The following is a 24,494-nucleotide window of genomic DNA, read 5'->3' as shown; positions in this document are numbered from 1 at the left end:
GTAGAAAGTATCTTTAATATGGTAATTTTAACTTTTAGGAGTGGTAAATTTTTTGTTTAGCTCAGATTGAAAAACTGACAAATGTGACAAAACCATGACTGGAGCTGCAAAGAAAATAAGGAGCTTGTACAATAAAGTACCTGTTCCCTGAAGGTAGCGATTTTCTCTGGATTTCAGGAATAATCCTCCTAAAGCTAAGGAAGATAAACACTGCTGAGCGTGTATGGTCATAGCTGAAAAAACAGAGTTAAGTTCTGTGCTTGGTAATTAAACCTAGAAAGGAAATTGCCTTCAAGTTATAAAAAAAAATTCAACTTTGTCTTGTCAGGATTTCACACATATTTCAAATAGCATTTAATGCATCTCAGACACGAGATGCATTAACAGACATGGCAAATATTAGCATGGCTCCAGCATGCCTCCTATTTAAGGTCCCCTTGGAAAACCTTCTGTTTTCTCACATCTCTATTTTTAAATAGTTACCATTCTATGACTGCAGCTCTTAAAGATGGTTAATTTATTTCATGCATGTGTCCTGGAGGTATGGGTGTGTTGGTGAGTTACACATGAACACAGACACATCTGTGTGAACCTTCTTTTCCATTATGGAACAGCACAGCTTTTTGGTTTTTTTTAATAATTAGCTATAAGAAACTTTTAAAAACATGCACTTCCCTTAGGAGAGAGGAGTCATTTCCCTCTGTCTTGCAAGCAGACGCAGCAGTTTACACACCAAAAGATTTCATTCTGCTTCGATGAAAATACTTCAGAAACGGCTAAGGTTTGAATAGGCCTTTCAATCCTCAAGTAATGCTTGATGAAAACACAATGAGGAATGACACTTTCCTGGCATACATGGGTTTTCTGAGTGTGTTCTACATTGCGCCTGCCCATCCTGGTGACAAAGAGTTTGTTTTCTTCTGGCGCTGCCTCGCGCCTGGCACAGCAACAGGAGAGAGCCGCGTTTCGTCGTGTTTTGTGCAGTTATTAGTCAAGTGCTGAGGGCAAAGCTTTTATTTTTGGCTGATGAAGAGAAGTAGCATGAGGAGTTTAAGTTCTAGCTGAGCTTTGCGGGCCGGTAAGAACCCGTGTGAAATCATTCCGTGGTGCAAGTTGGTTGTTAATTGGAGTGGGGCCAGGATTCTGTTCACGCATCTCCTGGAAGTTTCGGGCAGGTTTTGAAGGAACAATTCTCCCTGAAGCCCACCTGCATGGGAGCTTTGCTTTCCCTTTTCAGACCACGAGCATGTGTTCGTCCATCACCATAATCAACATAAACTTCAGTTTGTCTTTGTTTCCATCATCAGTGACACCCCACGCCTGGGGACTGTGCTACCCTGTGCCGTCTCCTGGCTGAGAGGAGCAAATTGCACTGGTCACTTTTTCTTCTCTGTACCTTTAAATTAATGAGGAATTAAATTATTTGTGACTTCCTGCCCATGTGGTGCAAGGATTTCATAACAGTACGATTTCAGAGTTCATTTTTGGGTACTGCTTGAGGTGAAACGCTGCCAGGTTTCTGGGAAAACCTGAAATGTAAGTAAACATCTGTCCTGTGGTGTTCAAAATTGCCAAAGTGCAGCTGACCTGCAAAGCACAAGATCTTTTGGGCAACAGAGTAACACTGGCTGCCAGAGTAATTCCTGTGATTACCTTCTCTCCAGATTCTGCATCAGAAATGAGGAAAGGAGAATCTCAGATACTCCATCGGGTGTTGAATAGTAGATAAACCGCCAATTGTTTGTATATAATGAATTTTCATCATTTTCTCAGTTCAGATTGCTCACAATAGCTGAATGCTTTTGTTCCTGTGCCCAAATGGAGTGGTTTCAAAAAACAATGTAAGCAGAAATATCTTGATTTTTTTAAAAAAAACCTAATAGGTCTACAAGTATTTCTGGTGAATAATTTAATGATGAATACCATACATAAAATTATGAACACTGGAGCATTTCAGTTAAATACATACTTTGAGGCTTGTTGATTAAATGGATAAAGCTTTAAACATTTTTAATGTAACTGAATGATAACTTATGTCTATTGTCACATTTCTAGAGATAACTGCAATAACAATTTTTAGCACATTGGTTAAATGATGAACTTTGAGGCAAGAGCAACAATATGGAACTTTGCAGTAATTACAGAATTTTAAATTTACTTTTAACAATCATTTCAATATTTGAATCTGAGAATTTTTTCTTTCCTCGTGTCCATACAACCCAAACTCACAAGTCTTCAGCTAGAACAAGCTAAAAGAAATTGAAAGTTTAATCCATCTCATTAATTTTATAATGGGAAGAATTATTTGCAAGAAATGCTTCTAGTTTGGGTTTCTTTTTTATTTAATTTCTATAAAAAGGTGATATAGTCAAGTACTTTAAATTTCTTCTAAGCTGCATTTGACATGACATTATGGATCTATTTGTATGCTATTGTAATTACAGCGACTTGGGACTCAGAACAGTGGATCATTTCAGTTTAATCATTTTCTTATTATTATTTTTTTTCTGTTCCCATTTGCAGGGTGCTCTGGCCCACTAGGGATAGAAGGAGGGATTGTGTCAAACCAACAAATCACGGCATCATCCACCCACCGAGCTCTTTTTGGACTCCAGAAGTGGTACCCATACTATGCACGGCTTAATAAGAAGGGTCTTGTGAATGCCTGGACTGCAGCAGAAAATGACAGATGGCCATGGATTCAGGTAACAGATGGAGCTGAGGAGAAAAAAAAAATATCCCTGATTCAATTGCCAGTGTCACTTAAGAAACTGATGGAGACAAGTGGTTAACGAACAGCTAGATTCTTATTCACTGTCAGAGACATAGCCGAGGCTAAAAGGGACTATTTAGTTGCAAAACAGTGATAATCTTGACTTTACAAATGCACAGGCCTTTTTTTTTTTTAATCTAAAAACCCGTGTGCATATGTTCCATTGTGGCTCTAAACCGTGGAGGCAGATTTTCTACAGGCTCCTTTCAAGGAAACTGTTCTCCACATATGTTGCGTTTGGTGGTCAGGTCCTTAGAAGCATATCACAGCATTATCTCTTGGTGGAGATATCATGACACATGCTAAAGGTGCTTGAAGTGTGGTTTCGGCAGTGCCAGAGCATGCTGGAAGAGCTGGTCCTCTTTGCTGAGCTGCTCTGGGCACACAGGTTAAGTACTACTGGAAGTAACATGAACTGTTTTAATTAAGGTGGAAGCAGCTGTTAGTTCAAACACATCCATGGGACTGAAAGCACACATTTTCTCATCCCACTCAAGGATGTTATTGCTAGAGTGATTCAAACAGCAATGGCCTCACTGTGAAGTGGATTTCTCTGTGCCCAACTTCAGTAAAAGCAGTGAGTATGAAGTCCTGCAACAGTGTTTTAATGAAGGTAATTACCTAGTGGTTGCTGAAGCTCCTTGCTTGGATGGTGTTTCCATGATATATGAGTTGGGCAAAGCTTTGGCATTTTTAGCTTTGGTTAATAAAGGTTAGTGAGTTAGATACATATGGGAAAACTTTCTGCACTGATCAGCAATGTGAGGAGGATGCTTCTCTTCCAGGGAACCCACTGCAGGATTTAGTAAAACATTCTGTGTTTGGGCATTTTATCTTCCAGCATTAAGTTGAAGTGTCCATAATGCCCTCAGCTATGTCAGACACAGTCTCTTTGAGGCTACCTTGGTGTACATGGCATTAACATTTTCTCATAATCAATGTTTTTTCCCTGAGTACCATTTTTTATTCTTCTGAGAGGCTCCTAAATATCTGGGGGTGGGGAAGTATACAGAATTACCTGTTCATTTCTCTTGTGTGGAGAGCAGACACAAAGCACAATTTGATGAAGTTTTCTGAAACTGGTGCAGTGGGAGTGCTGCATTTTGTCAGCTCTGAAAAACGAAAACTGGTGCTACTGTTTGTTATTTATTGCAGAGTGAAAACACAAAGGCCCTTCAACGTGTCATAAGTCAGTTTTCCTCCATAAAGATCAGAGGGGTTAGGAAAGTCTGTAAAATTTATACATTGAAAAGAACTGGAAAGGATCATGCAGGGGGACCTGAGCAGAATTACTTCCATGGGAGTAGAAAGCTAATGTAACTTTAATGGAAAATGGAAATGTCAGCTTTTGGTCTGTGTTAGAGCGTGGGCTTCACTAAATGAGCTGGAGAAAGATTTCAAAATCATTTAGCACTGGCCCCCTAGACATGTCTTTCTGAGGAGGTGAACTGGATGGGGATATCTAATGGTCTGATGATTCCACATTTGTGCTTGGCTCCACTGGGGCAGCTGCCAGGCTCCCTTGGACTTTGCTCCCTGGGAAATCTTCCCTCTGCTCCTACCTGCAAGGAGCATTGGGCCAGTGGAGAAAATGTGACTAAAATCTCAGCCCATGGCATCAGGTCTGAAGAATTTCTTCTTTCTTTTGGAGTTTTGGAAGTTATTCCCAGTTCCTTACAGGTTATTCTGTAATTTTGACCACCATGGGGTGTAAGGACTTTTGAGAAGCTTGCATCATACAATTAATGTGTTTTAAGCTTTCCCTTCTTTTCCTTCTCATTTTTCTTGAAAAATAAACTTTAATCTATCATTTTCACAAAACCTGACAAATGCTTTTTTTAATCCTCTTTTTTTCAGTTCAGGGCAAATTTTAATATATTTGCAATTTCAGAGCAGAGGTCTTGGGAGGATTTCTTTAAAAACATCTGGAACCAGAAAAATCTGAAACTTTTTAAGGAGATGATAGTTGCAAAGAAGAAGTGCTTTCCAGTCCCCTGCAGAAACTCTTTTTAGACCTGGGAAGGTGGAGACATCCACAGACTCACACTTTATGCACAGCAGTTCTTTACATCAGAGCACTGCCTTGTCCTTCAAGCATGAAATAAGCTTTAAAAGACAAACACTGACTGACCCTCGTGTGGGTGAGCAGTTTCTGGTGGGAGGAGAAGCAGAAATCCCATGTCATGTTTTTGCACAGCTTCTGTAATACCCAGGGAGATGCTCCATAAATATTCGTGGAGGGGTACAAAAAAAAAAAAAACACCAAAAAAAATCCAGATTCGGGCAAAATTTCTGGCTGCCTTTGGTTTAACAGGAGGAAAGATGTCAAACCCTCTACTTGGGTTTTTACTCTGTTGTGTCACCACCTCCTTCCCAGACCCTACTGGGAGCAGCCTGCACATGGAGCCTTTTCCATGCTGTTCTGAGTGACGAAGCACCTGGTCCGCAGGAAGGCACTGGAAAAACGGCGTGAGTGTTTGGCAGAGATTAAGTGGAAAGCTGCAAAGCCAGAAAATCCATTTTTAGGACATGCAAATTAACATTTAGCGCAGTGAACCTGAAGCAATCGCCCGCTCCCCTCTTGTAGCTTCTAATGCTAGATAAATTCTAAAGCAAGCCGTGTAAAATAGGCAAAGTCCCTCAAAGTGTGATTATATACAGGCCTGTAGCTATTTTTGCCTTGTTCCATTATTATCAATTTTCTTTGTCATTTAATTTCTTTACTTACATGCAGCCTGGCAAATAAAAGGTTTGAGTGTTCTGCTTATAACTCACTTGTAATGAGTGCAGAAGTTGTTTTTGTTTTTTTTTTTATCTAATCTTTCAGGTGTCTGATACACATGAACTAATTAGTATGCAATTTCATTTTCCTGCATTCTCCCAATGATCTGAAAATTGAAATTGCCATTTTAAATTTACACTCTCAGCATGTAATTAGTAATGGCACTACAATGCTTGTAATTGGCTGGTGATTTAAAGGGTCACTGACCATGTTTTTGGAAGCAAATTAAAGCCTGAGTAAGTCATATCTGGCTTTTAAAGTTCTCCTGACCTCTGTTTCTCCTCACAGGTTGTCTGTGATAAAATAACACCTGTGTACTGCTTACCACTTTATTGGTGATATTAACTTTTATAGTTTCCAAACACAATGGCAAAAAAAAAAAAAAATATACATCTATTTTTCATTAATTGGTCCTGAAGTATAACCAAAATGCTCACATTGACTGTTCCAGTAATGAGTCTTTCTTGTCAACTCTTTTTTTTTTTCTTTTTTTTTTTTTAACAGCAATTTCTCTTTTCCCTTCTGTCCTTTTGCATTTATGGTTTTAAAATACAATGGTTTGTTTTATTCTGATTTCGCTTCTTCTCTGCTCATTCCTTGCATCTGTATTTTTCTATTCCTGTATTAGTTATTCTTTTCAAGGCAGTATGAATCAGAATAGATATGGCCATGGGCAGGATTATTGTTTCTGTTATCCCTCTACCATATCCAAAATCATAATGGCAGCTAATCTCTGATACAAACTGCCAGCAGGAGTTTGTGAAAGTTACTCCTCTCTAGTGAATTCTTACCTAGGAATCCATGCCTGTGCCCTTACACCTCTTCTCCTCTCCCAGTTCCATCACTCCCAGGTTGGTCTCCCAGCTTTAACCATCCTATTTCTTTATTCTATTTCTATTTCTATTTCTATTTCTATTTCTATTTCTATTTCTATTTCTATTTCTATTTCTATTTCTATTTCTATTTCTATTTCTATTTCTATTTCTATTTCTATTTCTATTTCTATTTCTATTTCTATTTCTATTTCTTCATCCTATTAACCACCGTATTCCTTAATTTTTCCCCCTATCCACAACTTTTAACAGTTTTCTGGTCTTTTGGACACGGAAATCATTTTTACAAAGTGTTAACCCACAGCCACAGAGAGCAGATTCGAGCACAGCTTACACCTGGAGAATTTTGAGAAAATGCAGTAATTACTCAGCATCATGCCAACTGTGTGGGAGATGTGTTTGGACACCTGACCTGTTGCTGGAGACTGTTGTGTGTAAATGTAAAGTATTAAATAGAATGATAAAACCCCTATTTTGTCATCCCACACTACAATGGCATAAACTGTTTCTCTGGAGACAATGGCATGGCTACCCTTTTTTTTAAAAAAAATAAAATAATCAAATATTTATTTTATTATTGTGAGTAGTTGGAGGGTTGAAGGATTAATCTACAAAACAGGTAGACTGTTCATTTTGGTTGCAAAATCAAAAAGTGGGAAATGAAGTTGATTCAGGCTGATTATTCAGTTTTTCCTTCCAGTTTTTATTGCTAGATGACCCCAAATATTTAATTTGGGGTTTCTTCTTCAAAGACGTCATACCTTTTCATCTATATTTCATTTTTTTAAAATTTCTGGAATCAATTTTTGAATGGCAAGTCATAATTTCAAAATGGAAAAGCTACAACTTTTACTTAGAGTATATGGAAAGAGAACTATAATTCTATCATTTTTCAAATTTATTCCCCAGATGTTTTTTTCTGAAATTATGCACTCAAGTTCAAATGAAACATAATAATGAGAAATACAACAGTTTGATGGAAAATATGCCCAACTTCTAATTGGCAATTTGAATATATTAGTACTCTAGTCCAAAGTAAAATACATTTGGTTTATTTTCCATCTCAGTGTGTCTGTTGTAAATGATACTTTTTGCTTTCTTAATTTAACTTTCTTAATAACTTTGCACAGCTTTAAGAAAATTTCCTCACTCTATTTCTTGAAATGATGTGTAAACACTTTTGCTGCAGAGATTTTTAAGAAAAAATATGACCTGTGATGGAAAGGGACCTAGCCCAGCAGATTCAGGCAAAATATTTCCCTGACCTCTGAAATCAGAATTAATTTATTTAGTCTTTTTTTTTTTTCCTTGAAAAACACAGAGCATGCTTTCTCTTTGTTAAAAAAAAAAAAAAAAAAAAAAAAAAAATCAAAATATATTGCAATTGCTGTTAGGTAGAATTTATATTCTGATTGAAAATTAATTTGTTTTTTACACAAGTGTCTTCAAACCAGTTTTGGTTTCACCTCTGGTGCTCAGCCTCACTTTTTTGGGACTTTCAGTCCCATGGCATAAGTAAGTCTGTGACTACAAATCTCACAAACCTAATCGTAACTACTATGACACACACAAAAACTATTTGTATAAAAGCTTCAATTCCATCATTCTTATCCCCAGGCAGAAAACCATAAAGTATTGTGTGTGGCTTTTTCCTCAAAAAAACAGAAAATAAAAAAAAGGCAAAGGAAAAAAGTTAACAGCTTCCTCATCAAGAGTTTACAAAGAACAAGTACACACCAGGTGATAGCTATTTGCTAATGAAATGATAAAACCCAAAATACACAGAGGCCTAGCAGAACATTCACTCAAACATCTGTTGGTGAGAGCTCCAAGCAAACTGCCATCTGTGAAACCATTCATTTTGTCAAAGTTCATTTCCTCATTCATGAGCACTCGTGTACAGGCTTCCAAAAATACCTGTCACTGCAGCTTAAATGTTTTATATCACTTAATGTAGCTCTCATCTCAGTGTCAGATGAACTTTATGAAGTGCAGTCTCAGAGTCATCCTGCAAGGTGATGTGCACTGCATAGGAAGATTCAACCTGCTGAGTTAAATGCTAAAAAGTTGTTCAAATTCTGCATTTTTATTTTTTTATTTTTTTTGTCAATACTTCAAAATTTGGCTCAAAGTCATAGAAGGATTTCCTTGGAGGAGATTGATGAGAGGCAGTAAGTACCTGAAAGCCCTTAGCTGTGGAGAACAGAAACTAATAAGGAAAGTTGAATTAAACCAATGCCATGCAGGACATTTGGATCTGCAGGAATTAGAAGAGGTTTTCTGCTAGCTAAAATCTGCCATAAATTCACTGACTTCAGTGAACTCAATACCAATGTCTGCTCCCTGCAGACCACCCTCAGAATCTGTGCCTTTAGCTTACAAGTCAAAGATGTAATTTGTGTACTCAGAGCAGAAAACAAAGGGACTGGGAGCCTATTTCTTAATGTAACCATCCACAGACTCCCTGGTGCCCCACATCTTGGTATCCATTTCATATCACACCTCCTGCTTCCATCCAACGCACAAACACGTTCAAACAACTTTGGGCTGAGGTTTTGGGTGCACTAAAGCACTCAGTTCAGAGTCAGCATCCCCATGGCAACTGGAGCTTGATGCTGTTATGAACACCATCCATAACATGCTCTGCCAGCCCCCGTGCCAGCTTTCCTTAATTACTCCAACTAATGTGGCTGAAGGACTGAAGCAACAGGACCTTTAAACATTTCCCTGCATCTGCAGCACCATCCATTTCAACTAATATTTATTTATTTTTTCCCATTTGCCACTCTGATATTAAGAGCAATCAGATCTTAGGGAGTGGTGACACCAAAAGGAACAAATGTGTGTCCACGTGGTTTCTTGCACCAGGGAAGAAGCAAGTAAAAGGTGCCCCAGCACCTGTGTGGTGGTCCATAATAGAATGATGTGAGTATCACAGTCACCTTGTGGGGAGGACAGCATCCAAATCTGGGAGATGATGCCATGCTGTTGTGTGATAGCCAAATGAGTCATTTTTGCCTCCTAACCACTCGCTCAAAATCCTCACTCACAGTTACCATCCTGCTAGACTTGACTTCTACAAAAGTGTGGTTTCAAGTTATTTCAATAAAGCTAAGGTTCAGGGAACAAAGTTCAAGAAAAAGTAAGATTACATGCCAGGATATTAAGATTTTTTTTTTGGTGTGTTATGCAGGAACATATACGTACAATCCCAGCAAGTGTCAGCTCAGAAGGGACCTGCTCCTGTCTCCCTGCTCCAGCAGGGCCATACCAGACCCCATGGGATTGTGTCCAGGTAATTCTGGAATATCCCCAGGGAGGAAACTCCACAGCCTCCCTGCTCAGGGCTGGGCACTGCCCAGGGCAGAAGTTCTGCTCCTGTGCCAGGGGAAATCCTGAGATGGTCCCATTCCTCTTGTGCCATTTCTGGGCCTGGAGCAGAGCCTGGGCCTGCTCTGTCCCTCCCTGTGCCCAGGGACAGCCAGGGACAGCCAGGGACAAACAGGGACACCCAGGGCTGAGGGCCCCTCTCAGCTGGGGCTTCTCTCCAGGCTGAGCAGCCCCAGCCCCCTCAGAATTTCTGGTCATGGAGATGCTCCAGGCCCTGAATCACCTTTGTCCCCCTCCACTGGACCTGCTCCAGGAGCTCCATGTCCCTCCCATCCTGTGGAGCTGGACACTGCACTGCAGATGTGTCCTCATGAGGCTGGGCAGAGGGGCAGGATCCCTTCCCTGACTTGCTGGGAGTGCTCTTCCCAATGTCCCCCCAAATCCCATTGACCTTCCTCACCCCCAGGACACTCATTGCTCTGCAGAACCCCCAGGTCCTTCCTCACAAGAAGGTTTTCAAACCTGAAGATTCTATAATTCCATGACTTCTTGGTCTGGGAACATATGTAGAACCTAGACAAAGCCCACTGAAGCCAGAATAAGAATTTTTTCCAGTTGTCCTTTTGGGGCTTGAGAGGAGATTATAATTTTTTCAGCTTTTTTGCCAGAGTGCCTCTGCCAAAGTGCCATGAAAACAGATACAAAGTGTGTGAAAGAAAGTACCTCTCAATATCTGATATTATTTCACAACCAGAAATTTCCCTGAGTGCATTTTCATGATGATTTTAATATTGCACCTTTTTGAATTCCCTTCTTTTCCCCAAGGAAGACGGTTTTCATGTAGGATAAAAAGAAAAGTATGTGGTTTTGACCTGAGTCTGACATCACATCTTCTAGATCTACAAGCTGTTGATCAAAGCTGTTTTACAAGGGGAAATACATGCAGATATTTCCACTGGTATTTTTATTTACCTATTCTTAGGCTGATTCGTCAGGATGTCTTCTAGACATCATGGGGAAGTTCTTCCTGAGACCCATTAGCATTCCAAAGGCAGGAAGAGTTTTCACAAGTTCAAAGCATATGAAGAAATTAATAATAGCAATAAATGACCTTGGTGTTTCTTAGGTAACATTCAGTTTCAGATAGTAAATACTCATTTGATCAATACTTTGAAAATAAGATGATATTTTGCAGGGCTACGAACCTCTGAACAATGTGAGATTGATTATGGGCCCTTTCTTAAGATGACAGTCTAAACATGCCAGCGTTTGAATAATTCATATAATCCCGTTAATGGCATTCATAACAACTACCTTTGGGACTAAAATAATGACTTAATAATAAGAAGGAACAGACTAAGCAAGTTTTTAGTCTGTCTAATTATGTAAACTCTCTGAGGCATAAATTGAAAGTTCTCAACAAAAGCCAAATGAAGTAGGTGCTTTTTGATAATTCTCATAACATATGTTCCTCCACATTAGCATTTCATGGGCTGAACAATCCTTGTATTTATGTTTTCCATACAAGTAGGGTCTAACCCATATTCTGATCTCTTCACAGAGAGGCAAATTAAATTAGTGGTCCAATTTGCATCTCTGATTCTGCATGACTAACTTAAAGAAGGTACATGAATAAGTCTCACTGAGGATGGCAAGGGTGATGAGTTGTTTTTAGAGGGCTGTCTGAGGCTGAGATGCAGGTGAGTGCAGAGAAGTCCTGAGAGGTGTTTTGTTCTTACCCTGAGGTGTGATAGACTGGAAACAGCAGGAGGGTGAGTTTGCAGAGGATTTAACAGGAAAGTTATGAGGATATTTTGCTGGATGGACCTGCATCCACACAAGTGGAACAAAATGGGCTGGGATCAGAAACAAACATGAGTGTTTAATTGGTCTGTCCTCAAGGTGCAATCCCACAGTCACGCTGGGAATCATTATTTTCAGAGAAGCCTGTAACAAACATTTGTTCTCCTAGCCTATTACAAGACAAAAATTTACACTATCATGTGAATATTTTACAACAAAACCTGTTTTTTTTTTCTCCACGGGGCAGACCCCCTTCCAGCGAGTCAGCAACAGCTGCAGTGCTGCCGTGGATAAATCACTGCATTTCCTTGCTGTGTGCTGCTTAAAACACACATCACTGCCACTGTGCTGACTGCATTAATGCCCTGAACTAAATCTGGGGGAGCTCTGCTGACAGTGCTGATTAGGAGAGTATCAAAAAGCCACAGACAGGCAAGACAGATGAGCACCTTGTGTGCAGGTGCCAGCGAGGCTTTGCAGCGGGGAAGTTAATAGTGACTGACCTGCTGTGCCCTTCGTGCTCCTCATCACCTGCCCAGCTCTGCAGCTGCTGTGGCACCAGGGTGAAACAGCGTCTTTTCCTGCTCAGGTTGGAGGAAACAATCCTGGAGACTGAACAGGAAGCACAGGAGGGAGCTTTCAGAGCCACTGACTTTGCCAGTATTGAGGGAATTGTGTCAGGTTGTTCATTTCCCAGGTTTATTAAAAAACATTTCCATTGGCAAATGTCCCTATTTTTCATCAGAAAATGTTTCTCTGGGTGCTTTCTATCTAGCTTTGTCAGAATTATGGCTTTGAAAAAAAAAAAAAAAAAATAAAGAGAAGAGACAAAAAAAATTAAATTTCAATCCTTCAAAACCTGATGAGATCAGCAGGGAAGGGTTGCTGTAATAAATCTTTTAATGCCAGTATAACCTTGATCTCTTATTCAACCCCATTTTTATATGAGTAATGGTGAGTAGCAGTAAAGATATATTTACTTTGTGCTAGAAAAGATGAAGAATTATTTATGACAACGCTATTCCATCTCATAACTGAAACAGGTAAACACCTTTGTTCTCCATAAAATGCATTTCTGTTTATGAACCTAAAACTACATTTAAGGTCTCAAAGATCCAAGGTTTCATGTAAGCTTTAATTTGAGCATTTCTGGAAAGCTTGCTCTGGAGGAACACTTCAGACAAGGCTGTTCTGCAGGAAATGTTAGTGCAGTTATTGCTAACAGTGAGATAACAAATGAGGGGAATATGGTTATGGATTCTGTCCAGGAGCATCATGTGGGGGCCTTCCTAAAGTCACTCTGTCTTCCCATCCCTCTTCTCCTCTCCTGCCTGGAATAATGTAGATAAGACAGATGCAGATGGGTGGTTTTTTTTATCTTTTTTTCCAGTTTATAGCTTCTGCAAACTGAATATGCTAACATTTGATCATAAATTGTGAGAGGAAGATGAACGCCTTCCACTGGAGCTGTCCCAGTCCCTGCTGTTCCATTACACTCACACATTACCATTCTGAATTTAATCTTCCTTTTTCCTATGGTTCTAAGGTTTGTAAACCATGCTGGGAAGTTACCAATGGCCTTTGCTTTGTGGAGCCCTTTGGACTTGTTCACGAAAAACAAGCTCCTACATTAACTCATGGCTACAGTGGAGCTGCACACACACCATTCAGATTTGCAGGACTGTTTCTGAGTCACCTCTGAAAATGGGGCACTGTACAATCAACAGGAACTCATAAAATTGCCTTGTTCATATTACCACTTTCTCCTAGAGAAAAAGTCTTCCTTGTTTATTTCCTTTCCAATATGGATTTTTTTTTTCCAGGTTACGTAGATTGTGTTTGTCTTCATCAGCGTAGACAACAATTTAGCATCCCCAAGCAGATCTGTGTGAGTCACTGGAGCCAAAAGCATTAGTGAAAATTGTTTAATAGATAATCACTCCTACAGGATCAGTGCTGAGAGCAGTGAACACAGCACCTTGTGTTTTTCCCCTCCTGTAGAGAAAGGCCACGGCTCTGTAACCTGCTGTGATCATCAGAGTGCTCTGTGTAATCATGGAGTTGGGAGGACTTTGGTGGTTGAAACAAATAAGATTAGAAGGAATCTCAGGGACTTCTTAAACTAAAAGAGTTAGTTTTATTCCCCAGCTCTCGGGATGGGGAGATACCTGCCTCAAATGATTTTATTTGATTTGTTTTGGCTACAGGGATGAATTCAACTGTGTACCCAACAGAGGACCTGAGGTGGTGCTTCTTGTCACAGTCACTGAACTCACATAAACTGAGCTGGCTCCATGCCTGTGCTCTCCCTGTGCTTTCCTCAGCACCAGCACAGTGACTTTGCACCATCCACCCTGTGTGTTCTTGTTCTGACCCAGTTCTTGTAGAGTCAGATTTAAATGCATTGGTATCCAACTGCTGGCTTCATTTCACACAGTTTTACCTGAGCAACTCAGTGTTCATCACTCATTCCAGACCCAGAAATCCTCCTTATTGACATGCAAAGGCCATCAGAGCAGATTCCACAGCCTGCAGGTGTCAAACAGAACCTTATCCAAGTTTCAGAAAGTTCTTCATGCCATAAGGTTTTAGGGCACTGGGTGTTCTCGGATTGCAGCCAAATCCCTGGCACATCCTGGGTGAGTCAAGTCCCATGGAAATCACTGGATACAGGAGATCCCTCTGAGCTGGTGCTGAACACAGGCCCATGAGCAGAGGTTGAATGTCAAGTCTGAATCCATTGGTCTTAAAATAAATTTTAATGGTAAATGTTAAAATAGTAAAACTGATCAGCTTGTTCTTTCTTTCTTTCTTTCTTTCTTTCTTTCTTTCTTTCTTTCTTTCTTTCTTTCTTTCTTTCTTTCTTTCTTTCTTTCTTTCTTTCTTTCTTTCTTTCTTTCTTTCTTTCTTTCTTTCTTTCTTTCTTTCTTTCTTTCTTTCTTTCTTTCTTTCTTTCTTTCTTTCTTTCTTTCTTTCTTTCTTTCTTTCTTTCTTTCTTTCTTTCTTTCTTTCTTTCTTTCTTTCTCTTTCTTTCTCTTTCTCTCTTTCTCTCTTTCTCTCTTTCTCTCTTTCTCTCTCTCTCTCTCTCTCTCTCTCTCTCTCTCTCTCTCTCTCTCTCTCTCTCTCTCTCTCTCTCTCTCTTTCTCTCTTTCTCTCTTTCTCTCTTTCTTTCTCCCTTTCTCCCTTTCTCCCTTTCTCCCTTTCTCCCTTTCTCTCTTTCTCATATCTCTCTATCTCCCTGTAAGTAGATTCCTTAAATGTCTATGCCCACATCTTCTTCTTACAAGGCCTTTACCATGCCTTCTTACTTAAATTACTGAGGTAAATCACTCAAAACACTATTGATCTTCTTTCATCCTTGATTTCTTTCCAGTTCATCTAGGTAATGATAAGGGATCCTTAATAGGTGTATCCATTAGCTTTCCTAAAATGATATGTTATTCTGTTGTTCCTGTCCTGGTGACTTCCACCTCTTTGCCTTAAAACATCATCACCTATGTAATTAAAACATGTAATTTTCTGTCCTGGATCTGAAGAAGAGCTTCCTGTGTTGTTTTCCCCTCACAACTGCCACAAAACAACACATCTGAAAAAGCTTTTAGCACTAAGGGATGTAGTAGACATTTCTTCACAGCTTCCTACTGATGTATATTAAATAAGAAAGATTTTGGCACCTGCTTTGTTACAGCCATTGCTAAAGTTGTAGCATTTTAAAGCTTTTTTTTTTCCCCCTTTTCATTGGGATTTTTCTGCTAACCTTGACAGGATATGTAGATCTTGGAAAACAAGGCAGCCTGGTTTTATTTCTTGTGTTGTATCAAATTCAAAACTACTTAAAAATAAAGCTCATAAATATAGTAGTTTATAAAGTTTGAGTGACCAACTTTATAAATATATTTTGTCACTCAAAGGATGGATAACAATCAAAAAATCTTCTAAAAGGAAAGATTCCACAAATGGGAACAGGACATCAAGTAGTTAAAGCCATGGTTTCATTAGAAGTTATTTGAGAGTAAACAGGGAAGTAAAACCCGCATAAATTCTCATCCAAAAAAGCCCCCCCAAAGATAATAACCTGGAAAAAGAAAAATTGATAATTAAACTGAAAAAAAATATTAGTTATCTGCATCACTGGATCAAACAAATTTGTTTGGTGTTGTGTTATACATTCCTTTCCCCATGTAGTGAAAAGTGAAGATTCTACCAGTCAGCAAATAATCATTGTCTAGTTTCTGTTTCACTGTGCTTTCTAATTTGGTTTTGCAGATGGTATTCACTTCATTATTAGCAATTTTGTAAATACATGGAAAATTGGCTTACTTGCCTGTTAATTAATATTCTGAAATTCCACATAGAGAATGAACTACTCATAAGAGACTTAGATAAATCTTTAACTGGATACCATTCCATGTTAGCTACATTTTAAATAAGGGACTAATAGTAGTCTCTGGAGCTGTCCTTCTACAAATATAATGTATTTATTTTATTTTGTTTTCCCCTCGGGGGAATCAAGGATTTGGGAAAATAAGTTTTCCAAGGCTGAAAAAAGTCATGAATCTCTTCTAATTTATACCTGTCTCAATTCCCGTTGTGAGTCCATTCTCCCCAGTGGAATTGCACATATTCCTGAGCTTTCCTGCTATATGTGGAAAAGATCCTGTAAAAAAATCTGATGTTTTTTATAGGAGGCTCTTCCCCTCTCAATGGGTCTAAACCTTGAAAATGCACATTGTTAATCCAAAAGTGTGTGAGTGTTTAATAATTTCTTATAGGGAGAGCTATGGTGAAACTACACCAAAAGCCAACTATTCCAGAAAAGTAGCAGAGAAATAGCTAGGCTTATTAAAAAAAAATAAATAAATCCCAGAAGAAACCACAAAATTCTATAGTTTGGACAAAGAAACCAGAGGTTTCCTATTGTGCACACAGAGAGATTTTGAAACACCAAAGTCTGATCACCTTACATCCTTCACAGAGGTTAGATTTTATTACCAAGGGGGAGAAAGTCTTCAGGCTTCACAGTGTAAAGAATAAAGCAATTAAGGTATTTGGACAGCAGATCTGCCTCCCATACCCGTGCTGGGGCTGCTGCTCCAAACAGTGGGGACTGCACTGGGTCAGCTCCAGCGACTGGGGAGCAAAGATAAAACTCATTTTGAAGAGACAAGAGGGCTAATGTAGTGTAATGTATTGTTTGCCCTGTCCCAGTTGTTTGCTCTCTAGTACTCCCACTCATCTCCTTGCACTGCACGTCTGCCTGCACCTTCACACAGCTCTCACGGTGTGACAGCTCTTGGCTGAGCTTCATTTGGTGCAAAAGCCACAGATTTCAGCTGAGAGGGTGGGAGTGCAGCTGCCACAGACTCGAGTCGTGGTTGACTTCATCCCAGGGACGAGTCTGACACTGTTGGGCTTGAATATCACACTCTGGGTTGTCAGAGTTCCCATGCCACAGGTGGGTGAAGCAGGCAGAATTAAAGCTGCTGGAGTCATGTTGAATCTCCTCACTCTGAACAAATCTTCATTTTGTACTTTGAGGTGTTGCGTTCAGCTCAGACAAGCACAGGAGGAATGTTCATATCCACTGATTGATATTTTGCTATTGACTGCTGTAGCATTAGCGTTTCAGCCTTGATCTCTAGGTATATGAATTTTCAGTCAAGAGAGTCAAGGGAAAGTCTAATTTCTTTGCTGTCAGAACTTCCATGTAGTTTTCGTTTCACATAGAAGTTTTACTTGATGCTAACTTCAGACCTTTTGCTATTGTAAACCAGGTTCTAACAGAACAGAAGGTACAGCTTTTGGTAAATTATCACCCTGTTTCATTTCCCTTTCAGGCAGGAAATGTGTAGGAGTAACCCTACATGGCAAAATTAAGCAGTATCCCAATAATATTCTGTATATCCATTATATATATATGTATATATATGTCTGCACACATACAGGAAACAAACATAGTCCAAGCTTTTGGTTCAATTTTTTCATTCATTTGCTTTACACACTTGCACATGAAATTCATGAAAGATAAAAAGAATTAATGCAAGTATAAAAGCAGTCATTTAAATGTTACTGCTACATTTTTTCCTCATTTAAGAAAAAAATAAATAAAAGAGAATTAAAGCAATCAAGGATTGCGTCCCTCAGATTAACGGTGTGCTGTAATTTCAGATAAACCTGCAGAAGAAGATGAGAGTCACTGGAGTTATAACCCAAGGTGCCAAGAGGATTGGAAGCCCAGAATATGTAAAATCTTATAAAATTGCCTACAGTAATGATGGGAAGTCATGGACAATGTACAAAGTAAAAGGCACAAAAGAAGACATGGTAAGTTTAAGCCATCTGTGTCTGAATACATCTCATGGTTTATCTGGCTTCAGAAGTGTGAGATGTCTCTGGTATTTAAGCCTAATTACATTGCAGTATGATATAGGTTTCAATGTTATTATTTTTCTCTGGAAAATAAAAAAAAAAAAAAAATCAACAAATTTGCATTTTCTCTCTGCTAAGAATTTCGTATACTCTAACTGATGGTTGCATAAATACTACTTCCCCAAGCTAGAATAATCCTGTTTATTACACTTAACTGATTTTCATATTAATTAGTTTACCAGTAATTACTCATCGCTCTGTTTTCAATTTAGTTTTATTGCATTGGCAGATTAGCGTTAACCCTTGGAAACACAGAGCCCATTCATCAATGCTAATCTCTGTGCTGCACAAACACTACCAATCCAGAGGGGGGTGTGTGTGTGTGTTTACAGTTTATGGTTACCACTTATATTTTGATGGAGCTGTGCACATGGAGCAGGAAAAAAAAAACTCCTTTACTCTGTAAATTCGCATAGAACTCAGGCACGGCACAGCTTTAGATGTAGTTTCTCTATTAGGAAATTAAAATGCTGCGTGAAGAGGTGCATGATGAGGTGGGGAAACACAGCACAGGGATGTCTGGTTAGAGTGAGGGGTGAATAGAAAAATACTGATGGGTTTAATTCATCCCCCCTGTGATCGATGGGAGGGTTACAGTGCACTTCAGTGGGAGCTGGAGCAGGTTCTTCAACCAGAGGGGGGAAAAATAAAATGTCAATCAGCGCAAATAATTGCAGGCTAAATTGAACTGGGACTATTTTATACATTAATCAAGAAAAGAAGGCATAATTTAGTTGCACTAGGAGCTTCAGTTTCGAAGAGTGACAAGACAGAGGCCTTGGTTGGGCACAGGTGGCAAACCCATCACGATGTGGCACCACGGCGGGACTGAGAAAACTTCTCTGGGGCACTGGAATCTCTCAAATCGCAGCAATCTGGAGGAAAACCTCACAGAGACAGAACAACACAGGTGCTGTCGGGATGCAGGGCTCCAGGGATCCTCCTGACACCCTTTTGCTTGTTTGTTTTTATTTTGTGCGAGCGCAGGTGTTCCGCGGGAACGTGGACAACAACACCCCGTACGCCAACTCCTTCACGCCGCCCATCAAGGCCCAGTACGTCCGGCTGTACCCCCAGGTGTGCAGGAGGCACTGCACCCTCAGGATGGAGCTGCTTGGCTGCGAGCTCACAGGTGGGGTGCCCACAGCCCCCAGCCCTCCTCCCCGGACCACACCATTTCCACCCCACCGCGCGGTGCACCTGGCCTGCCTGAGCCCATCCGGCGGGACAGACTCTTTTAAATTAAATTTAAGTGAAATCTAAAGTCTGTGGGATGGAAATAGTAGTGAGGCTGTGTGGAAATAGCACAGTAACACTTCATAATTTTCTTCTCTGTGTGTCAATCTGCCTAGGAAAGGTCATTTAGCAGTTTTAACGGGTATTGATGGCTATGGGGACTTGTAATGTACCACCCTGAGCAGACCACGAGACAGGGAGCCTAACCCAAGGTCTACAAATGTTTCCTGAGCCCCAGAGCTGGCTGTGCACTGCTGTGGACCCATGGCAGCAGCGCTTGTCATACCTGATTTGGGTAATTCCTCCTGGCTGCAGGGTCACACCACCCCTGTGCTGAGTGACAACCTTGGAGGGACGAGCCTGCTTCCCTTGTTGTCGAGGAACAGCCCAATAAAATACAATTTGGTTGGGCTGCTTGAATCAAGATTTCAGTTTGGATTTGTTTTCTGGGTTTAGCAGAAGCAAGGAGAGCGTCTTGTAGCAAAAAGTAAATGAATAAGTGGACCCAGTACAAACCTTCCTCAGATTTGTGTTAAAGCTCTGAAATGTGAAGCCTGACCTCTAGCCACCTTCTGCAAGAACTGTGTTCCCTTGCAAATACAGAAAAGCATGTAAATTTCTTACACTTTTCCAAGAGATAAACCTTTTACTGGCGGGAGCACTCCACTGATTCATTTAGGAGTGATTTTTATGTTGCTGCCTGTTTACTCTACAAACAGTAGTCATCCAGTTCAGGAGCGATACATCAAAGCAGCTGTAGTTAAACAATTCTCAGTCAAAACCAGATTCAGAAATGAAAAGTTAATGCATTAATCTTGGTGTAGCCCTTTTCCAATACAGATAGGTTTAAGAGTAAATAGAAAATCCTGTCTAGCTGCTTTGTTCTATTAGATTTACTTTTTTTTTTTTTGATGTCTTCCAGTTCTGGAGCCACAATTTAGAGTAAGTCCTTGCCAGAATGACTAGGAATTGTTTTGCTCAAAGAACTGTGAAAGCTAGTGAAGTGAATTAATTTCAGTGGTCTCCTAGCAGTGTCAAGGTCATCATTTCTTAAAACTGTGGACAGCCAAGGCTCAGCAGAACAATTTCAACCTTACTGAAAGAAAGGTGTAATTACACAGACTAATTCACTCTTAATTCCAGGTGGTCTGCCTTGGGTGGAAAAGCACTTTGAGAGGTCTGCCTTCTCTAACATGCCTGGTGAGAGAGAAGAGAATGATAAATTCAGAGAGGCTTGCTGCATTGGATCATCAGAAAAGCTAACTCCTTCTTAGGACAAACTTCAGCAAAATGTTCAGTGCATTCTGCTTTAGTCTCATAAACAGCTTTATCTCCAGGACCCACAGTCAGATCTTACTGAAAACCAGGATCAATGCTAGTGGACCAAACATCAATAAATTAGGCATTAATTTTCATGGCCGTGTGTTCCTGCCTTACTTGTGTTCTGTACATCTCTGTGTCCTGCCCTCCCTCCCCTTCACAGAGTATTGATGTGAGGGGAGAGGCAGATCACAGCTACTGCTTATTAGAATGCCTTTATTCATTGAGCTGTTATTAATAGCAGCATCAAGCTGTTGTTTTTAACAGCAGATCAGTGTTCACACAACAGTGTCACTCACTCTTGCACTCAAGCATCTGCCTTCCTGCAGGCAGCCCCTAAAACCTGCTGCTCAGTCGTGTTGGCAGGTTCCTGTGCACCAATTCAGACAGCTCCTGGTGTTGGGGGTTTCTCAGCTCCTGCAGAGGGATGTTGGCCCCCAGAATCTGAACATCCCTGTGAGACTCACTCAGGGAAAGCTCCTGAGTGTGTAATTTTCATCTCCTTTGGGCATCTTGTTCCCTGGTAACTATTTATTTATCCTAACAGTCCCTGTAGGCACCATTCACACAGAACTGACACACAGGGGGACTTTACCTCACCTGCAGTTAAAGATAGGTTCCCCTTTCCTCATTTGTCCTCAGAAATGTGCAGTCTGGAAAGGAATCCTGTATTTGGTATTTATAGCCCAGGTTGGACAGGGCTTTAAAGCATCAAAGTTTAATTAAAAGTGTCCCTGCCCATGGCAAAGGGGCTGGAATTAGATTTGCAACTAGATGATGTTTAAGGTCCCTCTCAACCTGAACCATCCTATGATTCAAAAATATGAAGAAAAATTTTTAAATCTCTCAATTTTTAGAAACAAAAAATATCACAGTATGAACCAAAGCAAAATCACCTTTGCCCCCAAATAATTGACATCTGTTGCTTTTGCCAACACTGCACAAATCTTTGTCCAGGACAAGATTCATGCACACTGTTGCATGCAGATCCATTTGTGGGTTTGTCTTTGCTACATTGGATGTTGAATATTTCCTTGGAGGTTTGAGCATTCTCGAAAGAAGAGGCAGATGAGGGGCACAGTATAGGATGCAGACTGAAAACTAAAAGTTTCTGCCCTCTGAAGAGACAACAGAGAGGAACCTTTGTGCTGATCCTTCCAATTTTCAGGTGCTAATCCCCACTCTTTCTCATTATTTCTCTACTCCTGTTTCATCAAGCTAGACCAAATAAGACCTGCAAACTCATACCTAGTTAGATTTAAACACACAGAGGTGTGAGGTGTAATTTATGACAGATGGAGGTGCCCCAAGCGCCTCAAACATTCTGGCTGAAGATGCTCCAACGGGTGCAGCTGTGAGTCTGCATCAGCTATCTCTAACAGATTTTGAAAAAGACAATGGAAACTGAATCCTTTTAAAAGCAAATTTAAAGGTGCCATGCAGTGGGGAGGAGATGTTTCAGGGAGACATAAGCATCACTTCTGAGGGATGACACAAAGTCCTGGTTTGATGGTCCTGTCCTTGGTGCTGCAGGTTAGGGCTCAGGCATCCAAACAGCCACAATCTCCTGTGGCAGGGGCTGGGAAGCTTCTGCTCTCTGTGACACAGCACCAGGACATGCTGACACCTGTGTGCATCACATTTTCCTCCTCAGATTCTCCTTGTTCTTCTCACTTTCTCCCGTTACCTTTAACAACCGCCTTCCCACCCCCTTTGGGGCCACGGAGGAGGCAGGCGAGTGTAAAATCCCATTAATTCATGCACGCACGCACAGGCACACAAGCAGGCACAGCTGTTGTTTCATAAATCAATAATAATACTCAGAAAAGATAGAAGTGGTTTTGATGGATTGGGCCAGCACTGAATCACAGCTTTGACAACCCATGGTTTTGTGTCAGGAGCCTCCTTTGGTTCCCTCGGATGAAACGCTCTTGCTGACAGTCCTTCTGATTCTGGAGTGATACTTCAGAATTTAATAATAAGAGAAGTCCTTCTCCAAAGCAGCAGATTAGTCTCTCTTATTTATACTATCAATTGCTCCCTCCCACTCCCAGGAAAATTGTTTTGTTGTGTTTTCGAATGAGTCCTCTCTGCAGACAAGGCTGTGCCATTTCCATTTGTGTGCTGAGAATCAGTTATGAAAGGCTGGGATTTTTTTCCAAAAGTTAACTGTTTTCTCTTGGTTTCTCATTTGTTTGTTTGTGGGTTGTTTTTTTTTTAAATTTAACATGAAGCATGTTCAAACTTTCAAATTTTATGTAGAGGAGATACTGCATTAAAGGTCATGTTGTTAGTATTATAACTGCACATATGCAGGTTTTTGACACTGGGACATGGGAAAGGAAATGAGAAAACAGCTTCTTTTTCATGTTCCCATCTCCATCTTTTCCATCCTTCACTTTACCTCAACTGTCAAGCATCACTCCACCCCCTTAGCTATATATCCACCTTCCCTGTCCTCTTAGCAGCCTCCTCTCTCTCAGCCATTTCACTTTATTTTTCTGTTTTGGTGGGGTTTTTTTGGTTTAAATCTTAAAACCATGCAGCTCATCTGCTTTCTTTGGTTTCCAGTCCTGCTGTTTCAGTGGTGTCTCAGCTTGTTTCTTCCCTCTTCTGCATCCAAATATACCTTCCACATTCCCAGCACACAACAGCAAGGCAGAGGAACACAGATCCACTTACCAATCTTTATTTTTATCTTTTTTTCATGCAGAACAGAGAAGGGAGAAGCCCGAGATCTATCTTCTCTACAGTCAAAATAACTCAATGGTGTGGGATGTCCACAAACAAATAAGGCATTAACTATTGATTTCTCCTAAGTGATATCCTCCTACTATTCTCCCTCCTTCACAATTGTTTTTCTGTGGTCTCCCCCTCTTTCAGTGCGATTTTGGGCTTTCAGGATTATTACCTCGATGTCAAGTAATTCAAAAGTGTAAAAGAGCTGAGTGCTTTTTAACATTTTACTTCAGCAGAGGTTTTAAGAAAAAATAATGTTTCTTCAGTAAGCAAACACATGGTTGATGTGAGGTGGCATAAAAGCATGAGGAAAATCAAACTGAACAGGGGAAACAATATTTTCCTGCAGGACAGGAAAATAAAAATAAGATAAGCACAGACAAAAGCCATCTTTTCATTTTGTTTCGCTTCATAAATTTATGCCAGGATAAAATATGTTGAATTCTCTATCTTGATTTTGACTCACCCAATTGTTCAAACAAAGTGCCTTGAATTGACTATTTTTCATTTATTTGTTTTTGACCTCCTTCAACAATAGTCCTGATTACATCTTTTTCTTCAAGTATTGCAGGTTTTCTCTGCCATAACAGAAAACCTAAACCCCTGACAGAGATAAGCAGGTACTGCCACTGATCTTGCCCTGCTGTTCCAGGTTGCTCTGAGCCCTTGGGGATGAAATCAGGACACATCCAGGACTTCCAGATCACTGCCTCCAGTGTTTTCCGCACCCTCAACATGGACATGTTCGCCTGGGAGCCCAGGAAAGCCCGGCTGGACAAGCAAGGCAAAGTCAATGCCTGGACCTCAGGCCACAATGACCAGTCACAGTGGCTGCAGGTAAATTTTCACCTGGATTTTCCCAGGTGTTTGTCTCCTTTGTGTTTCAGGCACGGGGGACGGTTCTCTGGTTCAGTTTTATATTCAAATTCTTCTGTTTCTGAGTGTAACCATCCCAACCCTGCCACAAGCTCTGAAAGCCCAACACATCTTCATGTTTTTGTTATCACAGCTGCAGAAAAATCTACTTTGGGATGCCTCCACTAGCCCTGGTTTTCCTTTGTTAATGAGCAAAAATGGTAGTTGCATATCTGTTTCACTGAACTTCTGTCATTTGTTGAGAGAGATGAGTTTATTTTCCCCCCCTTCTGCCCTTCCAAGGCTCCCTAGAAAAGCAAATTTGCTTTCAGCTCTGTGCACCTTAGAGGATCCCACACGTAGAAATTGTCTTTGTCTAATTGAGGCTGCCCAA

The 24,494-nt window shown here is 40.3% G+C and overlaps 1 protein-coding gene across 1 annotated transcript; it reads left to right on the top strand.

The window, feature by feature from the left end:
• Positions 1–2,523: 2,523 nt before the first annotated feature.
• Positions 2,524–24,082, top strand: LOC131574550 (EGF-like repeat and discoidin I-like domain-containing protein 3; the record flags this gene model as incomplete). Its single annotated transcript, XM_058829026.1, has 4 exons — positions 2,524–2,705; positions 17,690–17,845; positions 18,938–19,082; positions 23,898–24,082. Coding segments are annotated over 4 exons (668 nt in total), but the record flags the coding sequence as incomplete, so codon positions are not given.
• Positions 24,083–24,494: the final 412 nt, after the last annotated feature.

The sequence above is a fragment of the Poecile atricapillus genome, unplaced genomic scaffold (assembly GCF_030490865.1).
Source record: "Poecile atricapillus isolate bPoeAtr1 unplaced genomic scaffold, bPoeAtr1.hap1 scaffold_396, whole genome shotgun sequence".
Taxonomy (NCBI): Eukaryota; Metazoa; Chordata; class Aves; order Passeriformes; family Paridae; genus Poecile; species Poecile atricapillus.
The sequence above is the reverse complement of the archived record's forward strand: the minus strand, read 5'-3'. Positions and strand labels throughout refer to the sequence as shown.